The sequence below is a fragment of the Salvelinus alpinus genome, chromosome 7 (assembly GCF_045679555.1).
Source record: "Salvelinus alpinus chromosome 7, SLU_Salpinus.1, whole genome shotgun sequence".
NCBI lineage: Eukaryota > Metazoa > Chordata > Actinopteri > Salmoniformes > Salmonidae > Salvelinus > Salvelinus alpinus.
Genome location: NC_092092.1, coordinates 22,098,406 through 22,114,447, shown reverse-complemented (window position 1 = coordinate 22,114,447; position 16,042 = coordinate 22,098,406). Strand labels below are relative to the sequence as shown.

At 44.7% G+C, this 16,042-nt stretch overlaps 1 protein-coding gene across 2 annotated transcripts in view; it reads left to right on the top strand.

Moving 5' to 3' along the window:
* Positions 1-16,042, top strand: part of akt3a (v-akt murine thymoma viral oncogene homolog 3a) — a 142,346-nt gene that overhangs the window by 99,576 nt on the left and 26,728 nt on the right. For both annotated transcript variants that reach the window (XM_071409424.1, XM_071409423.1), the window contains exon 3: positions 14,628-14,753. In XM_071409424.1, the coding sequence (XP_071265525.1) occupies positions 14,628-14,753 (126 nt within the window). The remainder of the gene's footprint in view (positions 1-14,627; positions 14,754-16,042) is intronic.

The following is a 16,042-nucleotide window of genomic DNA, read 5'->3' as shown; positions in this document are numbered from 1 at the left end:
GACAGCAAAGGCAAGGACATTTAAAATGCCAACAGTGTACATCAGATCCAATCTGGTGAAGTAAGTAAGCATATCATCAACCATCACATGGTGCTTATTGATGTGGAACATTATGCCTACGCATTACACCTTTAAATGATGCAGTGACCTTCCATTACATATATTCAAACAGCACCGCTCAAGTCTATCTACACAAGTAAAATAATTAGATTGGAAAACAGATCGAGGCAATAACAGCAATTGAGGCTATTTGATTATGAGCTCTAATTGGGTCACAGTTCCTTAGATAATCATATTAATTATCCGTGTTTTCATAGCAAACACAATCACAGGCTTACAGACAAAATACAACAGGTTAACACAATGTAGCACAACACCAACACCAACTCAATTAGCCTATTACATTGGTCATCGAATGTGTCAAGTAGTGAGTTTAACCCATTTTCTGTGTGAATCTGTATTTGTGTTGGGAATTTGAGGGCATTAGGTTTCACTGGCACATTGTTTTGAGTAATGTCTTCATTGAGTAATGTACGGGACATTGAGCTGAGGATTTGTAGGTATGTGTGAGCATCCTGACCTGTGTATTTGAGGATATCGGGGCATTACTAGTCTATAATGTCCTGTGTAGGGTAAAGAAAAGGAGGCTCATTCGGAGGATCAACGTTACCCATGTGACCAAACTTTACCCCCTCGCTAATTGAAGGCCTGTCTGCAGAATCTTCTATAATCAGTATAGAGAGCAGGAGGACAGTAGGTACAGTAGCTCAATGAACCCCTGTCCCCCTCCCCTCCCAGGTTGTGTGTTTAGTAAACCGACCTTCATCCCTCTCCCCCGGGGTCTCGGGGACGGACCCGCCTCTCCATAATTCAGATTGGGATTAGGGAAGTGGGTGTTTGCATTTTAGCTGGAGGGGTGGTGCACGCCATAGCCACGGTGCCACCTGTGCCAGTTGGGAGGATCTGCCCCCCCCCCCCCCACACACACACACACACACACATACATACACACACACATACCCCCCCCTCGTGCTCCAGAGAGGGAAAGGGGATTAGGGAGAGGGCCTCTTGGCTGCAGTGTCTCCGTCACTCACCGACTACTGTGGCCCTCTGTGCTGAGTGTGAAGCCAGCCAGGCAGGCAGCCGGGGAGACAGTGAGCTTGCTCTAGGGAGCCAGCGCCATCTAGTGAGCACTGCTAGTTTTACAGGGACTGACCAATAGGAGAGGAGAGGCGAGGGGAGGCAGGGGAAGGGGAGGGGAGAGGTGCTGTGTGGGAGACAGGGAATGGGATTACATAGTCATTAGTCTCTCAGTCAGATCTAGCTAAAGGTCTAAGGATGGAGTTTCTTAAGATTTTGAATGTGGACATTTGTGACAGCTGCTTTGTTACACATGAGAAGATTTCTGTAATAAAGCCTATTTCAATCAAAATCAGAAGTTGTAAATAAGAGGAATGATCAATCATTACTTGGTAATACATAGTAGGGCTGCACAATTAAATAAATTCAAATCTGAATCGCAATATTGACATGTGCAATATCTATATCACAAGAAATCCATATCGCATGCAATATTTTGAAACGCATCTCAAACTGTAATGTCAGTTTTTATAGTTTACTCAGTTCCTCCTTCTCACTGTTAGATTCACGTTAAAGATGCACTCCAGGATCTCAAGCACAAGAAATTCGTAACATATCACACGAAATGGATGACGTAGTACACAATTGGATGATGTAGGACACAATATAACGGTGACCCATTTTGGCTCATGGACACCACTTTCAAAATGACTGGATGTAATTATACAAAAGTTTGAGAGTGCATCTAATAGTTGAAAGTCATCCTTACTCTCATCCTTTACTACCAGTTGAAAGTCTCATCCTTACTCTCATCCTTTACTACCAGTTGAAAGTATCATCCTTACTCTCATCCTTTACTACCAGTTGAAAGTCTCATCCTTACTCTCATCCTTTACTACCAGTTGAAAGTCTCATCCTTACTCTCATCCTTTACTACCAGTTGAAAGTCTCATCCTTACTCTCATCCTTTACTACCAGTTGAAAGTCTCATCCTTACTCTCATCCTTTACTACCAGTTGAAAGTCTCATCCTTACTCTCATCCTTTACTACCAGTTGAAAGTATCATCCTTACTCTCATCCTTTACTACCAGTTGAAAGTCTCATCCTTACTCTCATCCTTTACTACCAGTTGAAAGTCTCATTAAGTCTCACTAAAAAGTTTCACTAATCTAAACCTTTTTTCAGAAGTCAATAGTTATCCCCATTGCTCCTGTTGCGTATACAAACAATGTCATGAGAGTAATCATCCTTACTCTCACACTGTACTACCAGCTGTACTATCTATCAGCCTGAAAGCTAGTATGTGTAATGCCAGCGTTGATCTGAGCTGTATTGCTGGGCTACAGTGACTGTTGTTTTTGTATCCGGCCGCCTGGTAATGTGTCTCTGTACACGTATGTGTGGGTGAGTGTGTGGCTATGGTGGCCCATGATCTGACCTCTCTATCCGCAGCACGCTGCACCAGCTGGGGGGGTAGAGAGGGGCACCAGGAGGGCTAGCTGTGTGCAGCTGGCGGGGCTGAAATCTCCCTGGGCCCCAGGGGACCACCAGGGTCCCCTGGGCGCCCCACTCAATCTGCCTGTGGCTGCCGGCCCCCAGAACCAGAGCCACCCTTTGTCTGCTGTTGGAGGAACCCACCACCACAGTACTACTCATCATGGCAGTACTAATCATACATCTGGGCTGTTCTCGGAAATGAAATCGCTGTTGGAATCTTGTCATATGCCAGGAAGGGAGATCTTCTAGTGAAGTGAGAGCACTGATGTCATTGTGTCCCTAGAATGGATAGCATGTAGTGCAGTGGACTTTTATGTGCTTTTAGTCCATCGCTATGACACAATACTATAACTACACTTAACTAGCCTATTAATCTTGAGTCGATATTCACGTCATAAGAAGGTATCGACCATGCCCACAAATTGGGGAGAACAAACATTATTTCCCATTGACCCCCAGGGCTCAATTTTCAGCTGGCGTTAAGGCGGCGCTAGTGTCAAATGCACATTAGTTTGCCATTTAGTCATGTAAAAACTGGCGCACTGGCATTTTCCAGCTCAAACGCCAGGTTTGACATTTTACCTGTCTAACATCAGCGTGCTTGCGCTCCTTTGGAAGGGGTTGGAAATATTTTAGGAGTGTCCTTAAAAACATGATCCAAAGTGCTAATTGTAGGCAGGGGAAACGCAGCCTATCCAGCGCGGTTTAGATTTGTTTATTTGTTCTCTTTTTAGGCCTTTAATCTTGCTTATTGACAATGTTTGGCATGATCATGCTCAGCCATAATGCAATTTACTGTAGGCCTAGACCCTATATCATTGTGAATGCTTCTGAAGCCATGCAATTATACTGAACAAAAATATAAACATGCAACATGCAACAATTTCAAAGATTTGACTGAGTTACAGTTTATATAATGGAATCAGTCAATTGAAATACATTCATTAGGCCCTAATCTATAGATTTCACATGACTGGGAATACAGATATGCATCTGTTGGTCAAAGATACCTTAAATCAAAAGGTATCAGAAAACAAGTCAGTATCTGGTGTGACCATTTGCCTCATGCAGCGCGACACATCTCCTTCGCATAGAGTTGATCAGGCTGTTGATTGTTGCCTGTGGAATGTTGTCCCACTCCTCTTCAATGGCTGTGCGAAGTTGCTGGATATTGGCGGAAACTGGAACACGTTGTCGTACACATCGATCCAGAGCATCCCAAACAGGCTCAATGGAGGCGGCTAATGGTAGAGAAATGAACATTCAATTCTCTGGCAACAGCTCTGGTGGACATTCCTGCAGTCAGCGTGCCAATTGCATGCTCCATTAAAAAATGTTGTGTGAATTGGAGTTGATTTCAAGGCAATACATAGAATACCGTAAATACACAACTTGAAGCAACCACAAAACCATCTCTGCAGCACTCCACCAATCAGGCCTTAATGGTAGAGTGGCCGGACGGAAGCCACTCCTCAGTAAAAGGCACATAACAGCCCACTTGGAGTTTGCCAAAAGGCACCTACAGACTCTCAGACCATAAGAAACAAGATTCTCTGGTCTGATGAAACCAAGATTGAACTCTTATGCCTGAATGCCAAGCGTCAAGTCTGGAGGAAATCTGGCACCATCCCTACGGTGAAACATGGTCGTGGCAGCATGATGCTGTGGGGATGTTTTTCAGCAGCAGGGACTGGGAGACTAGTCAGGATTGAGGCAAAATGAACGGAGCAAAGTACAGAGAGATCTAGCAGCATTGTAAAAACAAAGGGTGGGTGTCAATGGAAATAGTCAGGGTGGCCATTGATTAATTGTTCAGCAGTCTTATGGCTTGGGGGTAGATGCTGTTAACGAGCCTTTGGACTTAGACTTGGCGCTCTGGTACCGCATGCCGAGAACAGTCTATGACTTGGTTGACTGGAGTCTTTGACAATTTTTTGGGCCTTCCTCTGACACCGCCTAGTATATAGGTCCTGGATGACAGGAAGCTTGACCCAAGTGCCAATTATTTTCAGTCTCCTGAGGGGGAATAGGCATTGCCATGCCCTCTCCACCACTGTCTTGGTGTGTTTGGACCATGATAGTTTGTTGGTGATGTGGACATCAAGGATCTTGAAACTCTCAACCCGCTCCACTTCAGCCCCGTCGATGTGAATGGGGGCCTGTTCGGCCCTCCTTTTCCTGTAGTCCACGATCAGCTCCTTTGTCTTGCTTACTTTGAGGGAGAGGTTGTTGTCCTGGCACCACACTGCCTGGTCTCTGAAGTCCTCCCTATAGGCTGTCTCATCGTTGTCGGTGATCACGCCTACCACTGTTGTGTCGTCAACAAACTTAATGATGGTGTTGGAGTTGTGCTTGGCCACGCAGTCATGCGTGAACAAGGAGTACAGGAGTGGACTAAGTACGCACCCCTGAGGGGACCCCGTGTTTAGGATCAGCGTGGCAGCTGTGTTGTTGCCTACCCTTACCACCTGGGGGCGGCCCGTCAGGAAGTTCACGATCCAGTTGCAGAGGGAGGTGTTTAGTCCCAGGGTCCTTAGCTTAGTGATGAGCTTTGTGGACATTATGGTGTTGAACGCTGAGCTGTAGTCAATGAACAGTAGTCTCACATACAGTGGGGAGAACAAGTATTTGATACACTGCCGATTTTGAAGGTTTTCCTACTTACAAAGCATGTAGAGGTCTGTAATTTTTATTTACATTTACATTACATTTAAGTCATTTAGCAGACGCTCTTATCCAGAGCGACTTACAAATTTTATCATAGGTACACTTCAACTGTGAGAGACGGAATCTAAAACAAAAATCCAGAAAATCACATTGTATGATTTTTAAGTAATTCATTTGCATTTTATTGCGTGACATAAGTATTTGATACATCAGAAAAGCAGAACTTAATATTTGGTACAGAAACCTTTGTTTGCAATTACAAAGATCATACGTTTCCTGTAGTTATTGACCAGGTTTGCACACACTGCAGCAGGGATTTTGGCTCACTCCTCCATACATACCTTCTCCAGATCCTTCAGGTTTCGGGGCTGTCGCTGGGCAATACGGACGTTCAGCTCCCTCCAAAGATTTTCTATTGGGTTCAGGTCTGGAGACTGGCTAGGCCACTCCAGGACCTTGAGATGCTTCTTACGGAGCCACTCCTTAGTTTCCCTGGCTGTGTGTTTCGGGTCGTTGTCATGCTGGAAGATCCAGCCACGACCCATCTTCAATGCTCTTACTGAGGGAAGGAGGTTTTTGGCCAAGATCTCGCGATACATGGCCCCATCCATCCTCCCCTCAATACGGTGCAGTCGTCCTGTCCCCTTTGCAGAAAAACATCCCCAAAGAATTATGTTTCCACCTCCATGCTTCACGGTTGGGAGGGTGTTCTTGGGGTTGTACTCAACCTTCTTCTTCCTCCAAACACGGCGAGTGGAGTTTAGACCAAAAAGCTCTATTTTTGTCTCATCAGACCACATGACCTTCTCCCATTCCTCCTCTGGATCATCCAGATGGTCATTGGCAAACTTCAGACGGGCCTGGACATGCGCTGGCTTGAGCAGGGGGACCTTGCGTGCGCTGCAGGATTTCAATCCATGACAGCGTAGTGTGTTACTAATGGTTTTCTTTGAGACTGTGGTCCCAGCTCTCTTCATGTCATTGACCAGGTCCTGCCGTGTAGTTCTGGGCTGATCCCTCACCTTCCTTATGATCATTGATGCCCCACGAGGTGAGATCTTGCATGGAGCCCCAGACCGAGGGTGATTGACCGTCATCTTGAACATCTTCCATTTTCTAATAATTGCGCCAACAGTTGTTGCCTTCTCACCAAGCTGCTTGCCTATTGTCCTGTAGCCCATCCCAGCCTTGTGCAGGTCTACAATTTTATCCCTGATGTCCTTACACAGCTCTCTGGTCTTGGCCATTGTGGAGAGATTGGAGTCTGTTTGATTGAGTGTGTGTACAGGTGTCTTTTATACAGGTAACAAGTTCAAACAGGTGCAGTTAATACAGGTAATGAGTGGAGAACAGGAGGGCTTCTAAAAGAAAAACTAACAGGTCTGTGAGAGCCGGAATTCTTACTGGTTGGTAGGTGATCAAATACTTATGTCACGCAATAAAATGCAAATTAATTACTTAAAAATCATACAATGTGATTTTCTGGATCTTTGTTTTAGATTCCGTCTCTCACAGTTGAAGTGTACCTATGATAAAAATTACAGACCTCTACATGCTTTGTAAGTAGGAAAACCTTCAAAATCGGCAGTGTATCAAATACTTGTTCTCCCCACTGTAGGTGTTCCTTTTGTCCAAGTGGGAAAGGGCACTGTGGAGTGTGGTTGATATTGCGTCATCTGTGGATCTGTTGGGGCGGTATGCGAATTGGAGTGGGTCTATGGTTTCCGGGAAGAGGGTGTTTATGTGAGCCATGACCAGCTTTTTGGCTGCTGAAGTGAGTGCTACGGGGTGGTAGTCATTTAGGCAGGTTACCTTTGCTTTCTTGGGCACAGGGACTATGGTGGTCTGCTTGAAACATGTAGGTATTACGGACTCGGTCAGGGAGAGATTGAAGATGTCAGTGGAGACACTTGCCAGTTGGTCCGCACATGCTCTGAGTACACGTCCTGGTAATCCATCTGGCCCCGCGGCCTTGTCAATGTTGACCTGTTTAAAGGTATTGCTCACATCGACTACAGAGAGCGTGGTCACACAGTCATCCGGAACAGCTGGTGCTCTCGTGCATGCTTCAGTGTTGCTTGCCTCGAAGCAAGCATAAAAGGCATTTAGCCCATCTGGTAGGCTCCCATCACTGGGCATCTCACTGCTGGGTTTACCTTTGTAGTCCATTAATAGTTTGCAAGCCCTGCCACATCCGACGAGAGTCAGAGCCACTTGGAAGACCCACTTGCGACCAAGCTTTAACTTCCTGACTGATGTTGCTTCAATATAGCTACATAATTTTCCTGCCTCATGATGCCATCTATTTTGTGAAGTGCACCAGTACCTCCTGCAGCAAAGCACCCCCACAACATGATGCTGCCACCCCCGTACTTCACGGTTGGGATGAGGTTCTTCGGCTTGCAAGCTCCCCCTTTTTCCTCCAAACATAACGATGGTCATTATGGCCAAATAGTTCTATTTTTGTTTCATCAGACCAGAGGACATTTCTCCAAAAAGTACGATATTTGTCCCCATGTGCAGTTGCAAACCGTGGTCTGGCTTTTTTATGGCGGTTTTGGAGCAGTGGCTTCTTCCTTGCTGAGCTGCCTTTCAGGTTATGTCGATATAACACTCGTTTTACTGTGGATATAGATACTTTTGTACCTGTTTCCGCTAGCATCTTCACAAGGTCCTTTGCTGTTGTTCTGGGATTTGCACTTTTTGCACCAAAGTACGTTCATCTCTAGGAGACAGAACGCGTTTCCTTCCTGAGTGGTATGATGGCTGCATGGTCCTATGGTGTTTATACTTGCGTAGTATTGTTTGTACAGATGAACGTGGTACCTTCAGGCGTTTGGAAATTGCTCCCAAAGATGAACCAGACTTGTGCAGGTCTACCATTTTTTTCTGAGGTCTTGGCTGATTTCTTTTGATTTTCCCATGATGTCAAGCAAAGAGGCACTGAGTTTGAAGGTAGACCTTGAAATACATCCACAGGTCCACCTCCAATTGACTCAAATTATGTCAATTAGCCTATCAAATGCTTCTAAAGCCATGGCATAATTTTCTGGAATTTTCCAAGCTGTTTAAAGGCATAGTCAACTTAGTGCATGTAAACTTCTGACCCACTGGAATTGTGATACAGTGAATTATAAGTGAAATAATCTGTCTGTAAACAATTGTTGGAAAAATGACTTGTGTCGTGCACGAAGTAGACGTCCTAACCGACTTTTCCAAAACTACAGTTTGTTAACAAGAAATTTGTGGAGTGGTTGAAAACCGAGTTTTAATGACTCCAACCTAAGTGTATGTAAACTTCCGACTTCAACAGTATACTTAAAGGGGCAATCTGAGATTGGTATATCAACTGGGGACGACGCCGTCGATGCACTTATTAATAAAGCCGGTGACTGAGGTGGTGTACTCCTCAATATGCCATTGGATGTATCCCGGAACATATTCCAATCTCTGCTAGCAAAACAGTCCTGTAGCGTAGCATCCTCATCATCTGACCACTTCCGTATTGAGCGAGTCACTGGCACTTCCTGCTTTAGTTTTCGCTTGTAAGCAGGAATTAGCAGGATAGAACTATGGTTAGATTTACGAAATGGAGCCTCCCGAGTGGCTCAGCGGTCTAAGGCACTGCATCACAGGCTGTGTCACATGGGTTCGATCCCAGGCTGTGTCACATTTGTGCGGCTGGCTTCTGGGTTAAGCGAGCAGCGTGTCAAGAAGCAGTGCGGCTTGGCAGGATCATGTTTCGGGGGACGCATGGCTCTCGACCTTCACCTATCCCAACTCCTTAGGGGAGTTGCAGCGTTGGGACAAGACTGTAACTACCAATTGGATATCTCAAAATTGGGGAGAGAAAGGGGTCAAAGTTCCCCCCCAAAATTGATTTGACAAATGGAGGGTGAGGGAGAGCATTGTATGCGTCTCTGTGTGTGGAGTAAAGGTGGTCTAGAGTTTTTCCCCCCCCTTTGGTTGCACGTGACGTGCTGGTAGAAATTAGGTAAAATGGATTTAAATTTGCCTTCATTAAAGTCCCCGGCCACTAGAAGTGCCACTCACAACTTGTAGCTGTATAGTCCGTTTGTTTTTTTGATGCTAGCACTCACTCATGTGGCTGCTAGCACCATCATGAAAAGGGGCATGAGGGAAGCCCTACAATATTACGTCACAGAGTTTCTAAACCCTAAACACGTTTTAATTTTCATGAGAAACTACTTTTTATCAAGGAGTGCTTTTGATTTGATGGCCTGCACATGCGCATTTTGGCGCAAGACGACGGTTAGACGCAATAACTTGTTTCTACTCATGAGCTCAGTTAGCCAACGTCACAATGATCACAAGAGTGATCGGCAATTTCTATTGGAGAAGCAGTTTTAGCCTATCTTCATACTGTACTGTCTTTTGATTACGTTTTTCTAAGTAGTGAGAAAGCTCGGGAGCAGGCAATGATGACAAATAATCTTTAGACATGTTGCACTTTTCTTAAATGTATTTTGTAATTGACTAAAACAAGCAGACAACAAGTACATTGCATTATGAAAAAAAGTTTGTGCTGTGAGCTAATGGGCTAATCTAGGTAACCACTGGTTGTTTTCCCCACTGGTTGTTTTCCCCACTGGTTGTTTTCCCCACTGGTTGTTTTCCCCACTGGTTGGCGGGGAAGTGTTCTTCTGATCATTCACTGTAGTTCACTGTGGGAGGAACAGTTAAACAGAGGGCATACAGAGTCAGTCTGGCTTTCACTCCTGTACTACCACTGTCACCAGCCACCACCCCCGCGTCCATTCCCAGAAGCCAAGTAGTCTCCTGGCCACCCCTCCCTTCTGGGCAGCCTGGTAATGACACTAATACACTGTAAGTGGATTGGCTTGAGCCAGCCCTGGATTTCACATAAGATGTCTGAGAGCCTCTGGGTTGGAGCAGCAGGGCAGCTGTGCCTGGGGCTACTTCCCGGTCACAAGCCTATGGCAGGGGGCATGGGAACACAGTACACACACACACACCGAGTCTGAACTAAATAAAAAGAGACAATGTCTTTCATGGTCTGGAAGAACTGAACAGTGTACAGGATCTCTTTCTAATGGCCATTTTTGTTTTAGTGCCCTCCTCTTATAACTTCACTTCTTCTTCATTTTCACACGTAGAGGAGTAAAGGACACACCTTCCTCCCTACCCCTGCATTTACCCTGCGTGGATTACCTGGGTATCCCAGGTTGATGGTAGGGGAATCTGTCCATGCAGGATGTAGCCCACTGTTTACTCCCAGCTATCTAGGCATGCCAGAGGATCAGAGCTCAGACCACCTTGTTGTGTCTGAGTGTCTTAACTGGGGACATGACCGTCATCTCTAAGGGATCAACTCCTAAGTCTTTCTGGGCAATTCAGGTAGAAAATACAGCAAATCCCTGCAGCTTTGCATCACTAAAGGATCACCCCTTGACTTCTCTGGCCTCCATTGATTTAGTCACCCTATTCTGGCAGCCATTGTGGTCAGGGCGAAATTCTAACCAGTCTAATTGGAATCACCCATTGACTGAATGAATGGCAGTAGAGGCACAATCCTGATTTTACTTATGCAAGAAAATAAAAGTAAGGCGTGATATATTAGAAATTATGTAATAGAATTATTGTCAACCTAAAATATTGTTATCTAATTATAAATACAGTACAGTTTATACAGGTTTTATACACATTGAATAAATAGCCTCTAAATACCTATAACTTGTAAACTGTAAGCTAAATTATGTATAATTTGGTCATATATTTATTAGTGTCTCCATTCTCAGTTAAACAGTGTAAAAAGAAGATAACATGAGGTAGTTTTGTGCTATTGTCATAGAGCTTCCTCTCCTGTTAGCTTGGCCAAATTGACAAAGTGGGTCCAGCCGCTCTCCCTCAGCAAGCTGCCATGGTACACAACCTACATGGTGAGGAGAAACAGCAGATCCAGGTACAGACAGATTTCTCTCTCTCTATCCTCCCTCTCTTCTTCTCTCTCTCTCCATCTCTCTCTCCTTCCATCCATCCCTCCCTCCGTCTGGCCAGGTCTGGTGCTGCCCATGTCTCTGTGCTCATGTCGGTGCCTGGGCTGAGGGCTGGGGGCTGGGGGCTGGGGCACCGTTTGCAGGAGCGGCTGTCTCTGTCTCTGGCGGTGCCCAGACAAGCTGGTTGGAGGTTTGGAGCGCCCAGCCCTGTGTGCTGGAACGTGGCAGCCCGCCGGTCCCAGGGCTCCCGTCACAAGCCCATCTGCAAATCAGGCCGGCTCCGGCCAAAGCATTAAATTAAATACTTGTTTGGGCTGATTAACAAATGGGCTGTGTTTTTTTCTTTCTTCTGAAAACTAAAAACCTGATTGCGTCAAATGAACAAGAAGATGGAGGTGTGGGTTCTTAGAACGGTCTCAGGAGCTGTGACGGTGTTGGGACGCTGAAAGGTTTTTGGTGAAGAGCTCATCTGTCGGTGGAAGTGGCCCATCGAAGTCCATTCCCAGATTCATACAGCCACCTGCCTGTCTCAGTCCACTGACAAATGAACAATTAATCTGGTCTTGTAATTGAGTGGCATACAGTATGTTGCTTTAATTGTGCAATTGGATCTGTTGGAACAGTCTCTCTCAGAACTGATTCTGTGGGTGGCTGAGCTGAATTTTTATTTCAACTGTTTGCATCGTACTGCAAAAAAACAGTATTGTGTTGAATGCAGGACATTTTCTCAATCTGCCCAAAATATAACATGGAGTATCTGCCTACAGCAGCTCATTCAAGATGTTCAGAATTTGAGCTAGCAGAGTCATTATGACCAGGGCCAGCGTTGAGAGTTTGATGGAACACTATTGGATCAGTTGAGACTGAGAGCTGGAACTATATGTGGGTGTAACTGTCCATCCCCTTCTGTTCCACCTCTGGCTACCCCCTCTACATAGTCTGGTTCCCAGTTTGGGTTAACCCTCAGTCCAGGATATTGGACCATTTGCCTCACTGCAAACCCAGCACCACAGATTGAATATTGCATTGACCAAATACAGCTACACTCACACACTAAGTGCAATCTGGTGGGACACCTATTTGTAGCATTCATTAAAGACCACCCTGTCTGTCTTAACACTCTGTTACCTTCTGGCTTAAATCCAGTACATGTGATTAATTCAAAAGCTAGACATCTCCCTCTCAGTGACTTCATGCAATTAACTGTGTCACGCCCACTCTTCCGTCTGGTAGCAAATGTCTATACTTACATTTATGTCTTGTTTTGATCAGGAATAATTTATAGGCCTAATTTATTTATCTACCAAGTGTTAGTGGTGAGATCCTGTGACAGGCTGTGTGAGCGAGTCGGAGGAGAGACCTTGCTACCTATGGTGGCTCCTGTCCCCACGGCGTACTGCATTGCATTCAGCTGCTCTCCTCCCCTCCTGTCCTCCCCTCCCACAGACCCCAGCCTCACAGAGGCATACCGGCAAAGACCTCCGTCTCCTCAAATTAACATGAGCAGGTGTTTTTCTCTGATGTGTTAATTAAGAAAAGCTGCTGTCATTATGCTTTAAGTGGATGTTACAAATAGAACATGTTGTTTATTTTCTCTTCCCGGTGTAAAAAAAAAGAAGTGATCAGAGCTGTCACAGAGGCGTGCGTGTCAGCCATCGGGATGGTGGGCTAATTACCAGGAGTTAAAAACACAAAGTACACGTTTTAGGATTTTCACGTCTCGTCCATTATAGAGGATTTCAGTGTGTCCATCCACACGAATGAGGCTGGAGCAGAAATGGCCTGATGCTGAAACTAAATGGAACTGAATATTGAACATAATGGTTATATTAATATTATATGTGGAAGCGGAAGGACTAAAGAATGGTACTTTTTAGATCGTTGTTTGACTGTCGGTCTCATTGACATTTTCAATCTTCTTGCCTACAGTAAAAATCTATTGTAAAATGGAAAATATCAACAAAAATAAATTAACAAGAAGAAGAACATTTGCATATGATTGTTTGCTACTTTTTAAAAACTCCAGTCAAGTGCTATGACTTCTATCTTGGCAGACAGCAGTGTAGTACCTTCCCTCTCAAGTCAAATTCCAAACTTCTTCCATTAACAGTTACCATAGCTTCTAGTATGCACCTTACACAGTAGTTGTAATACTACAGACACCTTCCTAATATTTAGTAGCACCCCACCTTTTTGTCCTCAGAACAGCCTCAATTCGTCAGGCAAGGACACCGCAAGGTGTCGAAAGCGTTCCACAGGGATGCTGGCCCATGTTGACCCCAATGCTTCCCACAGTTATGTCAAGTTGGCTGGATGTCCTTTGGGTGGTGGACCATTCTTGATACACACGGGAAACTGTTGAGTGTGAAAAACCCAGCAGCGTTGCAGTTCTTGACACAAACTGGTGTGCCTGGCACCTACTACCATACCCCATTCAAAGGCACTTAAGTGTTTTGTCATGCCCATTCACCCTCTGAATAGCACACATACACAATCCATGTCTCAAGGCTTAAAAATCCTTCTTTAACCTGTCTCCTCCCCTTCATCTACACTGATTGAAGTGGATTTTTACAGGTGACATCAATAAGGGATCATAGGTTTCATCTGGATTCACCTGGTCAGTCTATGTCCTGGAAAGAGCAGGTGTTCTTAATGTTTTGTCCACTCAGTGTATGTTAAAAAAGCAGATGTGCTGCCTATGCTCTCCGTATCCCGTGTTGAACCCGGTGCTGTGCGTATGATGTAGCGCTGTGTGCTGAGATGTTGACACCCTTGTAATCCTGCTGTTGGTTATTAGATGGAGCAGGCTGTTGCACCAGAAGTTTTGTTTGGTAATGCGGGATAACCAGCTGCTTAGCAGATGTTGTTTTTTTGCTGCTGCCGCCCGGGAGGGTTAAAGGTGTCTGCTCTGGCCCCCTGATGGAGATTTGACCTCCCTCTCTACAGGGCTAGCCTAAATCCCGGGGCAGGAGGATAGGGGTCCCCCAGTCTAACCCAAAATGAGGCACATGATCGTTGGGGAGTGATTTCAGCCCTGAGATCGTAAACATGTTTTTATCATTTTGATCATGTTAATCCCAAAACATAGCAAAGCCATATGATGAGAGTCTAAAAGCTATTGATGTGAATGGATATTGAAACAGTAGCCACTTTAGAATGATACTGATTATAGGGGTTAAGCTGTGTTACTGCACTTTAATGTAAAAACAATCATGTCTGCACTAAAAATAATTGCGCATAGAGCTCAAAGAGCCAACAACTTTTTAAACCTGTTCCATAAAACCATTTAAAAATGTATTAAGTGGTTTTAACTGCTTTATGAGTGCATACCTTACTGTTTTTGAATCTATGGACTGGCAGATTTCATGCACTAACAAAAACTCTTTCTCTCTCTTATTCTACAGGAGAATATATCAAGAACTGGAGACCACGCTACTTCCTGCTGAAAACGGACGGCTCGTTCATAGGTTACAAAGAGAAGCCACAGGACGCAGACCTACCCTATCCCCTTAATAATTTCTCTGTTGCAAGTGAGTCATCCACTGTGCTGGCTTCTAGTACGTCAATTCAATCTAAATCAATAATATGCTACAGTGATAAGTAGGCCTAGATGATTTTGACAATTTTGTTTTATTTATTTAACCTCTTTAACTAGAAAGTCCCATTGAGGTCATGAGGCCTCTTTCCCAAGGGATACCTACAGTTGAAGTCAGAAGTTTACATACACCTTAGCCAAATACATTTAAACTCAGTTTTTCACAATTCCTGACATTTAATCCTAGTAAAATTTGCCTGTCTTAGGTCTGTTAGGATCACCACTTTATTTTAAGAATGTGAAATGTCAGAATAATAGTAGAGAGAATGATTTATTTCAGCTTTTATTTCTTTCATCACATTCCCAGTGGGTCATAAGTTTACATACACTCAATTAGTATTTGGTATCATTGCCTTTCAATTGTTTAACTTGGGTCAAATGTTTCGGGTAGCCTTCCACAAGTTTCCCACAATAAGTTGGGTGAATTTTGGCCCATTCCTCCTGACAGAGCTGGTGTAACTGAGTCAGGTTTGTAGGCCTCCTTGCTCGCACACGCTTTTTCAGTTCTGCCCACACATTTTCCATAGGATTGAGGTCAGGGCTTTGTGATGGCCACTCCAATACCTTGACTTTGTTGTCCTTAAGCCATTTTGCCACATTTTGGAAGTATGCTAGGTGTCATTGTCCATTTGGAAGTCCCATTTGCGACCAAGCTTTAACTTCCTGACTGATGTCTTGAGATGTTGCTTCAAAATATCCACATAATTTTCCTACCTCATGATGCCATCTATTTTGTGAAGTGCACCAGTCCCTCCTGCAGCAAAGCACCCCCACAACATGATGCTGCCACCCCCGTGCTTCACGGTTGGGATGGTGTTCTTCGGCTTGCAAGCCTCCCCCTTTTTCCTCCAAACATAACGATGGTCATTATGGCCAAACAGTTTTATTTTCGTTTATTTCCAAAAAGTACGATCTTTGTCCCCATGTGCTTTTGCAAACCGTAGTCAGTTTTTTTTTATGGCGGTTTTGGAGCAGTGGCTTCTTCCTTGCTGAGCGGCCTTTCATGTTATGTTGATATAGGACTCGTTTTACTGTGGATATAGATACTTTTGTACCTGTTTCCTCCAGCATCTTCACAAGGTCCTTTGTTGCTGTTCTGGGATTGATTTGCACTTTTTGCACCAAAGTACGTTCATCTCTAGGAGACAGAACGCGTCTCCTTCCTGAGCGGTATGACGGCTGCGTGGTCCCATGGTGTTTATACTTGCGTACTATTGTTTGTAC